This window comes from Siniperca chuatsi, linkage group LG21 (assembly GCF_020085105.1).
Source record: "Siniperca chuatsi isolate FFG_IHB_CAS linkage group LG21, ASM2008510v1, whole genome shotgun sequence".
NCBI lineage: Eukaryota > Metazoa > Chordata > Actinopteri > Centrarchiformes > Sinipercidae > Siniperca > Siniperca chuatsi.
Genome location: NC_058062.1, coordinates 7337327 through 7356254, shown reverse-complemented (window position 1 = coordinate 7356254; position 18928 = coordinate 7337327). Strand labels below are relative to the sequence as shown.

General features: G+C 38.4%; 1 protein-coding gene across 3 annotated transcripts; it reads left to right on the top strand.

Annotated features, from left to right (window-relative positions):
* Positions 1-288: 288 nt before the first annotated feature.
* Positions 289-15214, top strand: stat3 (signal transducer and activator of transcription 3 (acute-phase response factor)). 3 transcript variants are annotated; one of them, XM_044182791.1, is made up of 25 exons: positions 289-528; positions 3721-3856; positions 3985-4134; positions 4732-4975; positions 5173-5265; positions 5380-5461; positions 5616-5716; positions 6441-6592; positions 7330-7488; positions 8103-8195; positions 8354-8413; positions 8547-8576; positions 8674-8767; positions 8861-8908; positions 9099-9182; positions 9817-9915; positions 10053-10188; positions 10324-10376; positions 10468-10562; positions 10740-10879; positions 10968-11189; positions 11335-11377; positions 12233-12292; positions 13267-13364; positions 13613-15214. In XM_044182791.1, the coding sequence occupies exons 3-25, from the start codon at positions 4007-4009 to the stop codon at positions 13651-13653; spliced, it is 2355 nt and encodes a 784-aa protein (XP_044038726.1). In that variant the 5' UTR covers positions 289-528; positions 3721-3856; positions 3985-4006; the 3' UTR covers positions 13654-15214. The 3 variants fall into 3 exon arrangements, with proteins under 3 accessions (XP_044038726.1, XP_044038725.1, XP_044038727.1); XM_044182790.1 differs by lacking the exon at positions 3721-3856; XM_044182792.1 differs by lacking the exons at positions 3721-3856; positions 12233-12292.
* The last annotated feature ends 3714 nt before the right edge of the window (positions 15215-18928 follow it).

Sequence of the window (18928 nt, the reverse complement as noted above, 5' to 3'; positions counted from 1 at the left end):
ACTCAGATGACTTCCAGGCTAGCTGTTCTGTCGAAGTGCTCGTCCTCCCTCCGCAGCAAATAAGAGCGCGGGCGTAATCTGTAGTCCACCCGTAGGGAGGGTTTGCTACGGGGAACAGCGCAATTGCACGGAATTGCGACAGCAGTAAACACGACGTTCTCAACCTACCTCACCTAAAGTCCCGCCTCTTTTGACTATAAACTGCATTCTGATTGGCTACAGTAGAGTTACCGACTAGTATTGGCTGATAGAGGTGTCAATAAAATAGTTTATGGGGTTTGTCTGGCTGGAAAGACTGCAATGTAGGAGATGGGTTTGGTGAAAAGGTCTGTACGCGCATCGAAGAAGTGTTTCTCGTGCTGGCAAGAAAAGATACAGGGTTACGATCATATTTCTGTGTGTTCTCCCTCGCTTTTGTGTGCTCAATATTTACAAAAGTCGTTTCTGACTGTTATTGTATGTTTTTAGTAGAAAGGATTATATTTTTTTTTTTACGGAGAAACTTTCCAAGGAGTGACAACGAGCCTGGTAAGCGACAAAGTTATAGCGACTTCTGCTTTTGGCATTATTAACATTTTCATTTCAATTCTTAGACCTGAGGTGGGATTGTATTCATTATTATGTTACACCAGACCACATTAATGCATTTATCCATAACGCAACTGAACTACAGTTGCAGCAATGTGACTAGGTTATAAGTTAATCATGCAGGAGAAACCATTCTGTGTCCACGGTGTTACATAAGCTGTGAAAGTGTTTATGTTTTATATGTAGCTACTCAATTCTGCTTGCTCCTTATGTGGCTGATAATATTACAACCAAGGATCTCAGTCTTGGTCTCGTGAATTTATGTTTTCTATTTTGCTCATGTGATCTGGATCGCCTAGTTTAATAATGGTCATACATGCGTCAGTTGTCGTTAAACAGGACTGAACAATAGCTCAAACTGTACAGGGATGCATATTTGGACCATGTGAAATACAGGGTATTGTTTTGTGTTTGCCCTCAATGTCACGCCCATCTCCATCCCATCTGCAGGCCAACATGTCTTGACACCTTGCACTGGGATTCAGTTCTTTCATTCCACAAATTAGGTTTTAGAGATTATCTGTCTAGAATTTAACAGAATCTTAATTTTGAGGTGAATGGCAGAGTTTATTTTTTAAAGTATCATCTTTAGTGTAGTCAGTACAGCTGTGGAGTCATAGTGAAACAGTGTATCAGGCTACTACACTGTTGACTGTGATCAATGTTTTTAGATTCAAAGCATGACTGTCGTGAAGTACATACATTATGACTTTGCTTAATGACATTCATAAGAGTACTTTTGTTGCCATATGTGTTTACAGAGACCATACAATGGAAAGTTGACGTGGTTACTGCTTTCTTTGTTTGTTCAAGGAAGTACATTGTGTTTTTCCTGGTGCCAAACGACTACAGAGCTTTGGAAACACAGCACACTGGCTGGCCTGCAATTTTCTGGCAAAGCCTGCTTGGATACCATGAGATTTAGTTTCAAAACTAAAAGAAAGACAAATATGTTAAAGATGTGGAGTTTAGGCAAAACCCTTACCTTGGCATTTGGATCAATAGTTGTGAAAAATTAGCGTCTTTGAAAGGGGTCCCCAAGGCTATCATTTGTAATGTGTGTGACCCAGACAAAACGTCTAAGTAATTTGACTACCAGCCAATATGTTCAGACTTGGTGGACACATTGAATGTATGAGCTTACATTTATCATCTCTAAACTATAAACTAGTTATTAGCTAGCATCCAGTGAGTATGTGGCGTCAACTCAATGCCGAACATTGTTTAAAATAATTCTTACTTAATAATAAAACAGTATTGTGCCACTTCTGAAACTGTACACACTGGGTCATTGATAATCCAGCAGAGATCTCACAGAGGGACTGTACCTTATGTCAGAGCAGTCCAACCACTTGATTTAGGTGGTGACTTTATTGGTAACTCTGTAATTGAATACAATACATGGAAAGACATGATGATGGTAGTGGAAATAGATTACACAGCAAAAGTCACATTGTGCCAAGAGGTTTCTAATATTTGAACTTAATGAGCCACTTGGTCTCCTCTTTCCTTGGCTAGTCTGGCTTCTTAGTGTGTCAGAGAAATGTGAAATAAAATACCAAGTTGAGATACTGTTTGTAATTTCAACCCAAAATCTCCAGCAATAGAAAATAAGACATGCTAATTCAGATTATGCAAAAATGAAAGGAATCATTACATTATGACGATGATTCAGCTACTGTTTGATGTGATCCTCTCAGGGTTTTCACATGCCCAGAAATTCACACCCTGTAGTTTCACCTTTTTCATATATCGGTGAAAGAGGAACGTGGGTCACATGAAAACTGTCACGTTTGAGGGACAATTACTGTTACATGCTTAAACCCCCCCCCCCATATGATCATGTGATAAGAATTGTTTCAACTGACTTCTTGTGGGTTATTTGGGACATGATTTAGGTGAAACTTAAGACACGTGTATTTTTGTTTCAGGTTTCCCTTAATCAAAAAATATACGTAAGTTGGAACCTTACACTGAGTTACAAGTTTGTTAGGTATACCTGTACAATATTATGCAGTCCATTACAATAGGTAATACCTTTTCACATTGGTCGTTTTGTGTTGTCAAACAGATGTAATTAATAACATTGGTAATGGCTTCATTCCATTTAGGTGTGAGGCCATCATTATTATTATTATTAGTTACACCTGTGCTTTTTAATGCTACAATTTGTCAGAATGTCTGCTGTGGTGGAAAAAGAAGTTACAAAAACTATAACCTTGCAATAAACTATATTTTTGTAACTCTTAATAATGTTCAGTTTTTGTTGACACTGCGTGAGATAATGGTTGATTAACTCTAGTAATAGTAATTGTTGAGGTTTTGGTTAGTGGTGGTATTATATTGGATTGTATTACATTGAGAGGAGTTTCTAGAACTCTGTCCCCCCATATATATAAATAGGAGTGGGCAAGACATCAACCGTACAGAGTAATAATTAATGAAGACTTTTGTGCCTCCTGTCAGCAAGAGCAACAATATCTTAGGAAACAGAAAGTAGAATCTAGTTTCTTCTCAAGAACATGTTTGAGTCATCAGCTACCAATGACCAGTTGTATGATAAACTTCTGTCCTATATCTAAATTCTGCCTGGAGCACTACATAACACAGTATTGTGCAATGTCACTGTACAACAAAGCACTGACTACTCAGACTTTGGATGATAATGCAACAGTATCTAAAAGTTATGTAAGAGGCTTAAACCAAGGCTTCTGTTGGTCATTTAATATGGATGCTAGAGGGGACAACTTTCTGTTGGCTTTACTGAGTGTCTGGTTATTGTTAGTGTACAGTCTAGAGCCCTCCGGGGAACAGTGTAAACTGCTGTTGGTAAGATGAGAAGGCTAGCAGAACCTACCATGTGGATCTGATGGATGATAGTTGTCTCTGCAAGCAGCTGAGTGAGGATTAATGAAAGTAGAGTATATTGTTTAAGTTGCATTGTGCTCCTCAGAAAATTAATTTGGAGGAAATGATAAAAAGCCAGTCTTGTATTATGTTGAAGAATATGTTTCTCTGTTTTCAAATCCATATTTAGAGTAGCTTTTCAACAGCTAAGAAAAGGAAGTGTGGTTTTCATTGTTTCTATAGAAACAAAGATCATTAATTGCTATCTGCTTGGGGACTTGACAGCTGTTCGTGTCACCCCATATTTCTTGGCGGAGGCGTAGTGTTTCACTGAACAGGAAGTGACTGTGCTGAATAGGAGGCCTCCCGAGGGCCTGTCATAATTTTCAGAGAAAAGCTGACATTTAGCTATTTCTATCAGGTCAGTGTGAGAGTTGTTCTGGTAAGGCATGCGACACAGTTTTTTTTAAATAATTATCAGTATGTGCCCTCCCAGGAATGTCCTCATACTGCTTAATTTATGTTGTTACCCACATCATTTTTATGTAGGTTTGAGGAGGTGTATGTCAGGATGGCCCAGTGGAACCAGTTACAGCAGTTGGAGACCAGGTATCTGGAGCAACTCTACCACTTGTACAGTGACAGCTTCCCCATGGAACTACGGCAGTTCCTTGCCCCCTGGATTGAGAGTCAAGACTGGTGAGAAATTATTGAATTTTCTGTTGATTGAAAGCACATTTTGTTTCTCCTGTTTGCTAACATATGCCATTAAATTGCTTTTATCTTCCACTCCCTCCAAACTGGCAGTTGGCCACTCACCATGATAGCTTGCCACACAGAAAGCTATTGTGTTTTTACATTCAGTGTTACCCTCTTTCTTATCATGCCTTCTTCTGTCCTCATGACACCATTAGAGGGATCTCATACATATTATGTATCACAGTGCACCTGAACAATTTTGTGTTGAGTGATGAAGTTTTCTTTTGAGATAATTCTTTTTTTGAGAGAAAAATCATCATTGGCCACCATCAGCCAATCAGCATGGTTGTCTGTGTATTTTCAGGGTACATTTATTTGTCATTCTACAGTACATGGCTTCCCAATAAAATTAAAGTGAATTAAAATGACATTATTTTGATGTAGTCCTGGATTCAGATGTAGAATTATCATAAGAAAGTAATCGCCCTCATGTGGGATACAGGATGTTTTAATGAAATCCAAAAAGCAGTTGTGAAGGTGATGTGCACAGTGCATAGAAATAATCATCCTGATTATGTTATCTTTTCCTTTTACAAGGGCTTACGCTGCCAATAAGGAGTCACACGCCACACTGGTGTTCCACAACCTCTTGGGAGAAATAGACCAGCAGTACAGCCGTTTCCTGCAGGAGAACAATGTACTCTACCAGCATAACCTGCGCAGGATTAAACAGCATCTGCAGAGCAAGTACTTGGAGAAACCAATGGATATTGCCCGCATTGTTGCCCGCTGTCTGTGGGAGGAGCAAAGACTGCTGCAGACTGCCACCTCTGCTGCACAGGTAGAGAAGAGCTACACTAATCTAGCTGTAGCATTCATATTACATCAAAGAGCTTCAGTTCATGAATTTTAGGTGGTACAGCAGTGTTATAGTATACCATTTTAAACCAAATCACAAACACATTTCAATCAGAAATTAAGTCATAAATGGGTCGGCACAATGCTCTACATGTTAGCATATGTTTTATTCTCTTGCAGGATGGCCAGGCAGCCCATCCCACTGGGACAGTAGTGACAGAGAAGCAGCAGATCCTAGAGCACAACCTTCAAGACATCAGGAAGCGGGTGCAGGTTAGTTTCCATCTGATTAAGTATTTGAATATGCTGTATAAAGAATCCTGAACATTATCTAACTTTGACAAAATCAGTCTGTCTTGCCATAAAGCATCATCTGTTTTTCGTCAGGATATGGAACAGAAGATGAAAATGCTTGAGAACTTGCAGGATGACTTTGACTTCAATTACAAGACATTGAAAAGCCAAGGAGGTATATTAATTAATTAATATTTTCTTACCTTTAGCAGTGATATTTATTTGTTGGAAATGTTTTAACTCAGTCTCAGATGATCATTTGTTATTTGGTATAGATTAAATGAATCAGATTTGTTTGCTGACCTATGACATGTCCACCCTCTGTCCAGAGTTGTCCCAGGACCTAAATGGGAATAACCAAGCAGCTGCTACCAGACAGAAGATGGCTCAGCTCGAGCAGATGCTGAGCGCCCTGGACCAGCTCAGGAGGGTGGGTGTCTATGCTTTACCATGTTGTGAGTTAAGTCAAAAATACATGACAAAGAATTTTAACAGTTTGAATTGTCTCAAGTGCTTTAAGTAAAACCAAGAAGACAATAACTGATAAACACAAGGATAAAAAAAGCATCATTAAGAGTAGGCTGTACGCCTCTACGTTTGAGCATGGTGAGTGGCAAATGTAAGATTATTGAATGAACTTACAAACAAGTGAACAACGCCTCTAGTTTCATGATGGCGTGGTACGGGGACACACCCAGCTTGAGGTTGTTGACTAGCAGTAATGGCAGAAGACACTGCGCCGTGGAGTTGTCTGCCATTACCACCATGAAACTAGATAACCCACTGTTGTCCATACTGCATTTTATATGCTAGGCCACCAGTTTTGTCTTTTTGTGTGAAATTTTCTGGATTGCTTAGTGGCACAAAACTGGAGGAGGGGTCTTGGCGTGACACCTCGTAGATGAATATTTTAAAAGAGTAGTTACATTGTTACATTAGTGGGGTTTATGGAAAATAATCCTTTAGAGTTTGAGAAACAATAACATACTGTACAGAGGTAAAGTTGTAGGTTCTTCTGACTACTTACAATACACCTGGATATTAGCACAGAGTCATTGTTTGAATCCTTGAATCATTGAAACAACAACAGAAGGTTTTTACCATAGATAGGTGAACTGATTATGCCCATGTTTAATGTATGCTGTATCTTGTAGCAAATTGTGACGGAGATGGGAGGCTTGCTGACCGCCATGGATTATGTACAGAAGAACCTGACAGATGAGGAACTAGCAGACTGGAAGAGAAGGCAGCAAATTGCCTGTATTGGAGGTCCCCCCAACATCTGCCTGGACCGCCTTGAAACATGGTAACCAGGGATGCAAATGTTAAGCAATTTCCTGAATCGATTGTCGGTCACATTAATGATCAACGATCGATTAATATTTAAAAACAAAATATGTGTTTTACATTAATGAAAGCTTTATACAAACAACTTATATGGGCAATTTTTGCAGAGTTCAGGTAAATTAGGTGTTTTTAATTAAATAAAAAAATCTACATTGCTTCACCTGTTCTGCCTGTCCAGCATCTGAAAACATGAGAGCAAATGCAACTGATGTCCTGTGGATGCACTGGTCATATAATGCTTTACCACAAGAGAACATTTCCCACATTTTTTTCTTTTCCTTTCCTTCTGCATAAGTCTTTCCTTGATGACTGCCCGTCTATAGGCTACATTGAAATATATAATTTAATTAAAAATATCTTAAGAAAAATGTCATAAGAAAAAGTATGGGTATGATCACAATATCTAACATGTACTTGTGGTTGTCTTTTATACCGTGAATAGATTATTTTGGCTAACACTTTGACTGTGGACTTTGGTCTCTACTCTGCTCTACTTATTCTTTTGGTGATCTCTCTCTCTCTCTCTCTCTCTCTCTCTCTCTCTCTCTCTCTCTCTCTCTCTCTCTTTATACTGACATCAACCAAAATGTTTCTGCTCTAATGTGCTCAACCACCAGTATTTTCAAGTCAATTTGACAACTAGAGGCATGTTTCATCAAGACATTTAACTTGAACTGAGGATAATTTTCTAACCAGGATCACATCCTTGGCTGAGTCCCAGCTCCAGATTCGTCAGCAGATCAAGAAGCTAGAGGAGCTTCAGCAGAAGGTGTCCTACAAAGGAGACCCCATCATCCAACACCGGCCCGCCCTGGAGGAGAAGATTGTGGACTTGTTCAGAAACTTGATGAAGAGGTACTGCATGTGACAAATCTTTACTGTACATCTGCCCACACAAATTTTTGCAAGTGTGATTGTGATCTGCATAGAAGTTAATTGATGACCCACAGGTTAGACTGAACACACTGTGGAACTGTTTTGTTCCTCAGTCTGTCAAACTATTAAATCATTGTTTCGGTTTTAAGTAGGCCTCAGTCTACCTGTGTAGACTAAACACTAATTAAAGCGATTCAATTGATTGCACTGCAGCTACTTATTCATAATGTCTAATGTAATATATGTTTGTAGTATTTGTTTTGTTGTTTGGTTAAATGCTGAGTTTTGTTATGTATCTGAAGCTGTGTATGCCTCGGGACAAAGACAGATTTAGGAAAAATATTCTGATGATCAAATCAAATCAAACCTTTAGGAACAATCTATGGTTTTCACTTACTAATTATATGGAGCTTTCAGTCGCATCTCACAGTTTTCATTGCGCAAAAGTGATGACATCTGAGCCATTTTCATTCTGTGAAGGAAGACTGAGACATATTAGTAAAGGGACCTTTGATCTTAGATTCTCTTCACCATATGTTGTTATGATGTTTGCTGGAATTTTTGTCTGAAACATGATCCACTCTGTCTTCTAGTGCTTTTGTGGTCGAAAGACAGCCGTGTATGCCCATGCATCCTGACAGACCTCTGGTCATAAAAACAGGAGTCCAGTTCACAAATAAAGTCAGGTAAGATGCAGGCTTGCAACACTGAAGTATTGGAAACAGCATACATATTTCTATACATTTTTAATGGAAACATTTTATTTGTCCTGTATGATGGTGAGTTGCATTATTTTATATCCTAATACATTTTGTGGACAGTATTTTTTCTCTTATTTTTCCAGATTACTGGTAAAGTTTCCTGAACTCAATTACCAGCTGAAAATTAAAGTTTGCATTGACAAGTGAGTTATCGTTATTGTTGTTTTATCTGGGGGTTCTAGCATTTATATTAAGTCTTGATCAGTAAGACACTGATTTGATTGAAGACCTTAGGAGAAATTGCTGCTTTACTAATTTTAACTATATATTTTTCAGGGAATCTGGGGATGTGGCTGCAATTCGAGGGTACGACTTTAAGCACACTTTTTTTTCAAGCCTAAGCATTTACTGTATATTGTTTTAGAAAAGACTTTCACTTTGTGCTGTTCCTTGATTTTCTTAGGTCACGAAAGTTCAACATCCTCGGTACCAACACAAAAGTTATGAACATGGAGGAATCCAACAATGGCAGCCTGTCAGCAGAGTTTAAACACTTGGTGAGTTATAGAGGTAAAACTCTTACTGGTTGACAGTGATGAAGTTCTCTGATAAAAGCCTACTATGGAACACTAACTTCCTGTTTGTTACAGACCCTGAGAGAACAGAGGTGTGGTAATGGTGGCCGGACCAATAGTGATGTAAGTACTATTTCTGACACTTGATGCTCAAATTGTTTAAGATATCTGTATTCTATGTGTAAGGATGAAACGTTTTGTATAACTTCTGCAACAGTTTTCTTGACATTTGATACACATCAGCAATCCATGCAGTTTAATTTTGCAGTTTAATTTTTGTACAGTAGAAATTTGAATAATCTGCTTTCTCCAGGCCTCTCTGATTGTCACAGAGGAGCTCCATCTTATCACTTTTGAGACAGAAGTCTATCACCAAGGCCTGAAGATCGATCTGGAGGTCAGTATCACGTCTCTGTGAGATGTATTCTCAGTTTAACTTTCATGTAACACCAGAAGTCAACAAAAATAACCTGTAAAAATACAGCAACATTGTTTTTTGATACCCCCATACAAAGTAAGACACCAGACAAATGAGTCATTAACAAAGTCTTCCACCTCCGGAGACCGTCACCTACCCAGCTTCTGAATGAGCTGTTACTGAAAGAAAAACCTACTGCATCAAGCCAGTTATTGGCCTGACCCAAGTAACTTCACTGATGGCAGGGTAACTGCCACTGAATATTACTGCTGAAGCAAAGTTTGATATTTGAAACTTTTCCTAATCATCTGTGGGTGAAACATGTTTCCTTGAATATGCAGACACCAGACATTCTGGTGTCATAATAGTATGTTATGACAAAGTTTCATGTCTAATGTATCGTGCATTATGTATTTCCTCTAACCTCCAACGCACCTTAGCGCTTCCATTGTTGTGTGTGTGAAACTGAGTCATAGCTCAGACCTCATAGCTAGGTCTCATAGCTACATCCAAAGCATCTATAACATAATCATTTTTGGGAATAAACAAACTTTTTAAAAGAGAAGAAGGTACTATAAATATACTGAAATACATTTTTCCTCCATTTGTGCAGACTCATTCCCTGCCTGTGGTTGTCATTTCGAACATCTGCCAGATGCCCAATGCCTGGGCTTCCATCCTATGGTACAACATGCTCACTAACCACCCAAAGGTAAGACAGCACCCTCTGGTGGAAAGGGGCCGAACTCTGCTGGGGGGAATGTTTACAGATTACAGTTGTGTATATATGTTTGTTGTGGAAAAAATTAGATGTTTTTAAACTACGTTGGCCTGGGTGTCTCTGTACAGAATGTGAACTTCTTCACCAAGCCTCCAGTGGGAACGTGGGACCAGGTGGCTGAGGTGCTGAGCTGGCAGTTTTCCTCCACTACCAAGAGAGGCCTGACCATTGAACAGCTCACTACACTGGCTGAGAAATTACTAGGTGAGGTGTCATACCTAAAAATCTCCAAAAACATTTAACTTTGCGCTGTCATATATATATATATATATATATATATATATATACACACATATATGTGTGTGTGTGTGTGATGTTATTCTGTAATTATCCATACAGGGCCTTGTGTCAACTACTCTGGCTGTCAGATCACTTGGGCCAAGTTCTGTAAGGTACTTCACCTACCAACCTCATATGGTTCAATTTGCCATCTTGCCATTGTATTGCTTCAATGTGAGTTATTTTTCTCCTTCCTCTTTGCAGGAAAACATGGCTGGCAAAGGCTTCTCCTTCTGGGTGTGGCTGGACAACATTATTGACCTGGTGAAGAAGTATATCCTGGCACTGTGGAATGAAGGGTGAGAGGTCGTCCTTTGTTTACAGTAACGTGCCTGAGCAGTATTTAGAATTGCCTGTTAGCTGCCTTTCATATTATAGAAATTGTTTTGACATGAAATAGTCAACAGTTTTAAAATAGACTTACTATTTCAAATTTCAACATCTATTTATATGACTTCCTGTTGCTTTTTTTACAGGTATATCATGGGCTTTATCAGTAAGGAGAGGGAGAGGGCCCTTCTTAGTCCAAAACCTCCCGGCACGTTTCTGCTGCGCTTCAGTGAGAGCAGCAAGGAGGGGGGCATTACGTTTACATGGGTAGAAAAAGACATCAGTGGTGTGTATTTTTGGACTTTTTTTTTAACTTATTTCCAGGATTTACTTTATTTTCTGTTGTGACACTGAGCTTCCTTGAATGTTTATAGGAAAGACCCAGATCCAGTCAGTGGAGCCCTACACCAAGCAGCAGCTCAACAGCATGTCTTTTGCCGACATCATCATGGGCTACAAGATTATGGATGCCACCAACATCCTGGTTTCACCTCTCGTGTACCTCTACCCTGAAATCCCCAAAGAGGAAGCTTTTGGGAAATACTGCAGACCAGAAGCAGCTCCTGAACCTGAGATGAGTGGAGACTCTACAGGCAGTAAGTCACTGCCTTGTTCTTTATGCTATCTATACAGTTTAAGAGAAACAACACATATTTCTTTGTATGAATGTTATTTCTTGTAATTTGTTATAGTAGTCAGTATTTTTTGTGATAAGTGCTAATATTTTCTTTTCCTTGACAGCTATTCAGCCATACTTGAAGACAAAGTTCATCTGCGTTACCCCGTAAGTATCTGTCACTCCTCCCTTGTCTTTAAGTCATCAGTATTTATGGGAAAATGTCATGCCACCCAGTGACCTCCACTTGTGTTAGCCATTATTACTAGCTGTTGATGTTTCCTTTTATAGACAAGAGATTCTCTCTGAATGTCCCTACTCAAGATCTTCCCTTTTTATGTGGAAAGTGTTGCCAAAAAGAAAAGACAACAAAGCTGTTCAGATTATGTATACATTCAGTTTAGATGGATTGCAGTTCACATCTGGCATCAGATTGTGTCTTCTTCGTTGAATTCATTTCCATGCTCAATATGTGAATAACCATGTGCAACACTTGCATTTCTGTAGATCAGGGCTACAGTCAAATTCAAAACAGTGAAGACCATTGTCTATGATGAGTCAGATGATACTTACTATACTAATGTATATAACAAGAAGGCTGGTTCTTGTTGCTGCTGTTGTTGCGTTCTGGCCACCACCAAATGTGTTTTAACCATTCAGGCTCTGAGCAGTGTGTTTTGGTTGTAATTGCACTTGTATTTAGACACATTTAAAAGTGTGAACAGGGCCAAAATGACAAAAATAATCTACATAACAAAACAACAACCTCTGAAATTGCATGCTAGCTATTTATTTGAAATATTAAAAATAGTAAAACAAAACATGGACTCTGAGTTCATGTTGCCTTTCTTAACACCGCATATTACCTGTAGAGCATCAGTGAAAGTGTGAGTGTGATAGTGTGAGGTCAACTGAGATCAGAGGAGTGTATGCACAAGCCAGTCAGCCACGTTTGCTTTGGTTGCTAGTGGGTTTGATGGCGTTGTGAGGTTTGCTCAGTGAGATCCTGACCTGTCTCCGTAGGTGTCCCTCCGTGTTCATGGACTTGCCGGACAGTGAACTGCTTGGGAACGGATTCCCATGGTAGGCGCTCTGGGGGAGGTGGCATGTAGGGCTGTGTGTGCATCTTGTCACTTTGTTTGTGTGTTTGATGGGTGGGTTTCGGGAATATTGGTGCAGTACCCCCACCTACATAATTCCTGTTTGTGTTTCCAACTCACTGCCACTTTTCTTGGTCCTAATACAAGAGCATCTCCCTGCCATTCATTAATTTTTCATTTGGTTGAGGTCACTCCGTTTCCCAGGCATTTGTGTCATAATTCTTCGATCAAATTCATTTGTATGGATTCAGCAGTCCAAAGTATTTTTGCTATAATTGTTTTGATGAAAATTGATAAGAGATTTCAGATAATAGTAGTGTTATTAATGAAAATAATTCCAAATCGAATCATTATTCCAAAGGAAATAGACAAGGCAAAACCCATGTCAGTTTGAACAAAGACAGAAACAAAAAGAAGAAAATTGTACTTTGTTAAGCCTGAGTAATGGTCTGTTCAATCCACTTAATCCACTGTGCTAACCACCAACTTTTCTGACATTGACTGTAGATTAGTTTTCATTAACATCAATGTTAAACATAAAAGCATGCGTTAGTGTGTCCTAATAGAAGTAGGAAACCGTATGTAACATGCTCAACATCTGCCCAGTATTTCCTGGTTTAATTTGTAACGTATTTTGGTATTTAAATCTAAATATTTATCAGTACTGTTCCACAGAGCCATCCTATTTTTCTCTTTTTTTTAGGCATGACTTTGCATACTGACACGAATGCTGAATTATCTTTCTATGATAAGACTGATGGGGTGACCTTTTCGCTCATTAACCACTGATATACTGTATGTATTAAACAGAATCACAGCCCTTTTACTTATGGTAGCCCCGCAGTCATTGTGATGAAGACGAACACAAGTTAGTAGGTGGCTGTTGGCTTATCACTTGTGGTAAAGTGGGAAAATGGTTTTCAGTTTGTCCTGTTCTTTTGTTTTGTTTTTTCACAGCACAAACTCTGGAAACACCAGTGACCTGTTCCCCATGTCACCTCGCACCCTTGACTCCCTGATGCACAATGAAGCTGAAGCTAATCCAGGACATTTGGGTGAGTCACTTCCCACGTTTTGTACATACAAACACATATTTGTACTTTTGTAGGACACTCACTGACACAATGATTTCATGATACTGTACCCCCTAACCTTGACCCTGTCTTTTAAGGGAGGTAGGACTGACCAAAATGCCTCATGTTCCAAAAATGTCCTCACAAAGATATTGAAGAACACACACATACACTGTAGAACTTGATCAATAACTAATAATAATAGCTGGTATTTGGATCTTTTTCCACAGATTCACTCACTTTGGACATGGATGTAGCATCACCTATGTGAAGAGATTTGTCAAGTTTCTTCATTCTTTCTTTCTTTGTTGGGATTTGATATTATGTTGTGATAGTGGATTTGATGATGTTTTCGTTCTTCCTCTTTACACACGGCCTGCCTGTACAGTTTGTTTCTTGTTCCTGTGTAAAAATGATTCACTTTCACACCATAGAACATTTAATGATTTTGAAAGATATTCTTTTAAAAAAGCGATGCCACTTATTTAGGTTTTGGCTGTCCACTTTTACCTTAGTGTGGGAAACTGTTGACTGATACTGACTGGTTGTATTTTAAACAGCATCCTGCTTCAGTACTTACCCGTCTTCATAAATGTCTGGAATTTTATTTTTTGAGAACATTGTATTTTTGCGTTATTGACTTTTAAAATGGTTATGAATTCATGTGTTCTTTTCTTTGAATAAGAAAATGTAATGAGAATAATTGTTGTATAAGCTATGCAGCTTTGGAATTTTACTTTGACCTGTTTTTATTCATTTAATGGTGTTTTTCAGTATGTTTTGTTGCATTTTTAATCCCTGCCAAATTTAATGTCACAGGTGTTCCACAATAGCTTGGTTTCATTGTTTCATTTCAGTGTGTGAGATTTAGGGGGATCTATTGGCAGAATATGGCAGAAATTAAATATGATATTCATAAGTATGTTTTCATTAGTGTATAATCACATGAAAATAAGAATCATGTTTTCATTACCTTTATAATAAGCCCTTTATCTCTACAGAGGGAGCGGGTTCTCTTCCACGGAGGCCGCAATGTTGCACCGCCATGTTTCTACAGTAGCCCAGAACAGACAAACCAAACACTGGCTCTAGATAGGGCCTTTCGCGTTTTTCACGAGTTTTGCGGCCACCGTAGGTTTTCCTACACACTTGGAAGGGGAGGGTGAGGCGAAGGGTATTCAGTTGGTTGCAATCTGCAACCTCAGCGCTAGATGTCACTAAATCCTATACACTGGTCCTTTAAATGGTTTCATTATGGTTTTTACTCAAAATGGAATATTTCCTGTTTTTCTCAGAGCCATTTGAAGCGTTAAAAACTGTAGAGAGAAGAAAAGATAAAGTATTTAAGACACTTCTGAGGTTATTTTCCTGTAAGCTTTTTCCCCCCTTACAGTGGTGTGAGAAATTACGTAACATAACCTCTAGAAGTGGTGCTCTGAAAAGTTTTTTGTCACTCCCACTTAAATACTGTAGTTTGTGATCTTGCACTTGCTTTTGAAATGAGCATTTTTAATATTTTTGTTGTGCCTGAATTCACCTGATATGATCAAATATGTAATGTAAATCATTTTATGAACAATTTATTGTAGGACAAACTTATCAGAATAACCATGGATGTTTAAGAAAGATATTTCACTCTAACAGAGTGTACACAGTAAGGTGTGTAGCGGTTGACTTTTAACCTTGTATTCAGTTGAGTAAACCCTGTCAGTTGAGTTTAATGCAAGCCCCATGTTTGTCTGTCATGCTATGAAATGTCAAGAGGTTTTCTGTAAAATATGCTGTAACTATTCATTATTTGACAGAAGGAAATAAAAACAAGTTAGCACTAATAGCAGTCTAGTAATCTAATGACGTACTTATTGACTTGCAAGTAAATTATAGAAAATCACAAATTCGAATTGTTTAACAGCATCTGACCAATAGGATTCAGAACTGTTTAGCACTTGAGATGGAAATAATTGATGTCTACATATACAACATTATATTAACAAGTCACTGCTTTAACATGCAGACACAATATGAGAACTGTTGCTGGACTCACACAAACAGAAAATACAGTAGGCTGGGAACATTTACAAAGACCAAAAATGAATAACTTATTATCAGCCAGTTAAAAACAGCAGCCTTGGCTGAACTTTATGTTCATGACAAAGATTCAACATGATGAAAGAAAGCTGAAGCAAGTGGAGCAGAAAAAACTCTTTGATGTGTAACCTGTGTCAAAAATTACTCAGCTCAGTGTTTGTTTAGTTTGTCATTACAATCAGTGTTTCAACACTTAATTTTATTATGTTATTCAAATCATTTTGAGAAAAATGACTTACAAAGTTATGTGCAAAAGAGCAAAGTTCAGGCACTTGCGCATAGAGGAGCAGGAGTATGTGGAGTTTTTGATTTAAAAACCCTCACACCACTACCTTTTTCAACTTAAACGGTCTTTTGAAGAGGCCTTTTCACTGACGACATTTTGACACGTTACAGTAGGAAAAGCACAAGTGTAAATAATAAAATTAATGATGGTTGAATTCCATTTAGCTGCTTCGGTTTTAGGTTCCTGGTATTGTGCCTGCTGACTCACTGTCACACTGGCATGTAGCAATTAATGTGCTATTAAAATATCCTGTTCTTCATGTTTGATTGTACAGCTGATCCTGAATGTTCCAGATATAAAGCAGATATAGAGAGATGATTAGTAAAGAACCAGATCAAACGATGTTGGATGAGGACATGACTGTTTCTGATTTAGAGTCTGGGCACTGTGATGCAGCTAAACTGGGCGAGAAGTGACAAGCTGAAGTTTTTGAGTTCAGCTCTCACAGATGAACAAACAGACATTATAATAGTCAACTGATCTAGTCAGAGGAAGTCTAAAACAGGTTTTACTGGAGTGGACTTCATTCTGAAGTTAAAGCAAGGGCCGATAACATCGCCTGTATAACGCTCTAGGGGTTGGCTGAGGACCAGCATCAGGAAAGAGTTCATTATTGGAAATGTGCTGAAATGCACCAGTGTAGATGGGGAAACCCATAACAACAGACCATTAACAAAGAGGAACTCCAAAGATTTAAGACAAGCAATAAAGCAATATGTGATAAATAATATGCAAGCAATAAACGTTTTATCTCTATGAGGAACTCGGGGCCCCTGTTGGTCTGGCATTGCCTGCTGCAGGGGAAAAGAGCTGAGTGTAATGCAGGAGAGCTTGTTTTAAATCCGTTGTAAAAACAAAACAAAAAAAGAATGCATTTGAGCCACCCACTCCTTTCATGTGCAAAATGTAAACATAAATGAATCAGAGAGGCCCCATTTCTAACTATTGTGGAGAAGCAAACCAACCCCATGTTCTCTTTTATTGGTAATTTAAACAAAATAAAAATAAAATCCAAGAGTTGTGAGGAATAAAAGTGTGACAACTGTGGTGATGATAAAGAGTGAGAAACCTACAGTAAGTGGGGCCAAATTAGCTATTATTTGTGACAAACTGTTTCTACAGGTTGAGGCCCTTAGAGATGAAAAAGGGGCCCATTATTGCTGCTATGATTTGAAATAATCAGTTTTGTGAAATGAGGTACCAGTGGTAATTGTTTCTTTTGCAGTTGCTGGGATTTCAATGTTACATATATATTGTATACATAAGAGATGACCTGTCATTACACTTCCTATTTTCAATTTGAGCCCAACAAGCAGTGTCTCTCTCTGCCCCTGATGACAGATCTCTCAACACAGGATCGCTGGACTTCCGTGACTGGACACCGCATACTGCGTGTGTGCAGCTCCACTACACATTTGGCTATAATGTGGTGCCGATGTGATCAGCACGAGTGTGACTGCTGGGATTCCCATGAGTATGTGACAGCTGTGATAAAGCAGCTAAATAAACAGACAGTAAAGACGCAGTTTCTGCATCACTGGGCCTCTGCTTTGCTCCGCGCTGCTCACTCTCTCGCTGTGTCATGTGGGCCGTGATTGTCTCAATGATAGGAAATAAACACAGACTGGTTTGAGGAGATGAGGGGGTGTGGAGATGTGCAGCTATTACCGTCAGCAGCTGCTGACTCAGCTGTCTGAGGAATCAACTGTCACCCTTCAGTTCTTGCCTGCAGCCAATTCATCTGAAGAATCGATAAAGCTTCAACAGGGTGCAGTGTGGTGATGGTTGTGTGTGTGTTTGAGAGAGAGAGAGAGAGAGAGGGACTGCTAATATAAATTATGACTTTTTGACATGGATGTGGGAATATTAAGTCATTTATTTCTGCAGCATGACAGAGGACTTTTCAGATTAGTTATAGTCAGCAACAACATTCAAAACAAACTCTGGAATTTTACCTTTTTGTTTCTTTAGACACAGGTGAGACATACTGTAACAAAGTACATTTCTACAAGCAATGTTACTTGTGTACAATTTTGAGATACTCATACTTAATTTGAGAATTTCCTTTTTGTGATAATTAATTTCCAGAGGAAAATGTTGCACTTTTTACTTAACCACATTTATCTGACAGATTACTTGTTACTTCGTAGATAACATTTTTTTTTTACATTGAAAACATACTATGATAAACTCATATGACAGCAGGTTACAATTTAAGCTAATGATTATGTTTTTAGAATTAGCAACACCTGGATCACTTAATACATTAAAACACTGTTTACACATTAATCTTGCAACAAGGAATTTATGGCATTATGAAATAAAAGTCCCCTGAAATAAATGAATGTGGAATTATGAAATAAAAGTCCAATGAAATAAATAGTAAACATTTGAAAAACATCTTTTTAAATAAAAACCTATTTATTTATTTATTGAAATATACTGACTCATTTATCTGCTCAAGTGGACGGGCGCGTCTACTACAGCTTTGGCGTTACACTGCCACCTCATCTCTCTCTCTCTCTCTCTCTGTGTGTGTGTGTGTGTGTGAATGAATGTATGATAAACCTAACTATGAAACAAATAAAAATTTCCCGATTCTGTGTGATTTGTAAAACACCTAAATCCAACTGATGAATTGAACTCAGTTTTGTACCAGACAGCGTCGCTGTTCACCAGATTTGGGAGCGATGCACTGAGTTGGCTAGGTTTACTGTACAGTAGCTTAGACTTAATCTAATCAACCGGTCTGCTTCTATGTGCTGCAAAGAACAGCTTTGATCACAGCGAATCAGAGAAAAGTGAGTCCGACCTACAGCAATGAGGCTCTCTCTCTCACAATTTATTTATTAGCAAGTCATTAATGCATGTCTCATATTATTATATTGTTATAATTATAGTGATTTCGCTCTATTCTTTCTTGTTTAGTAATTTGTAGTTAGCACTGCACAAAATTTAGTTGCAATGTCCTTCAAAATCAAAACATTGGGCACAGCTATCCGACAATGTGCACAGAAATATAATAAATAAATGACAAATAAGATAAATCATTTAAAATAAAATAAATTAATACATTACGTTTTAGCAGATCAAGAGAAAAAAAGATCAGAAATCAAGAGAAACTGTACACAGACATTCAAGAGCCGCCGGAAGTGGGCGGTTTGTCAGAGAG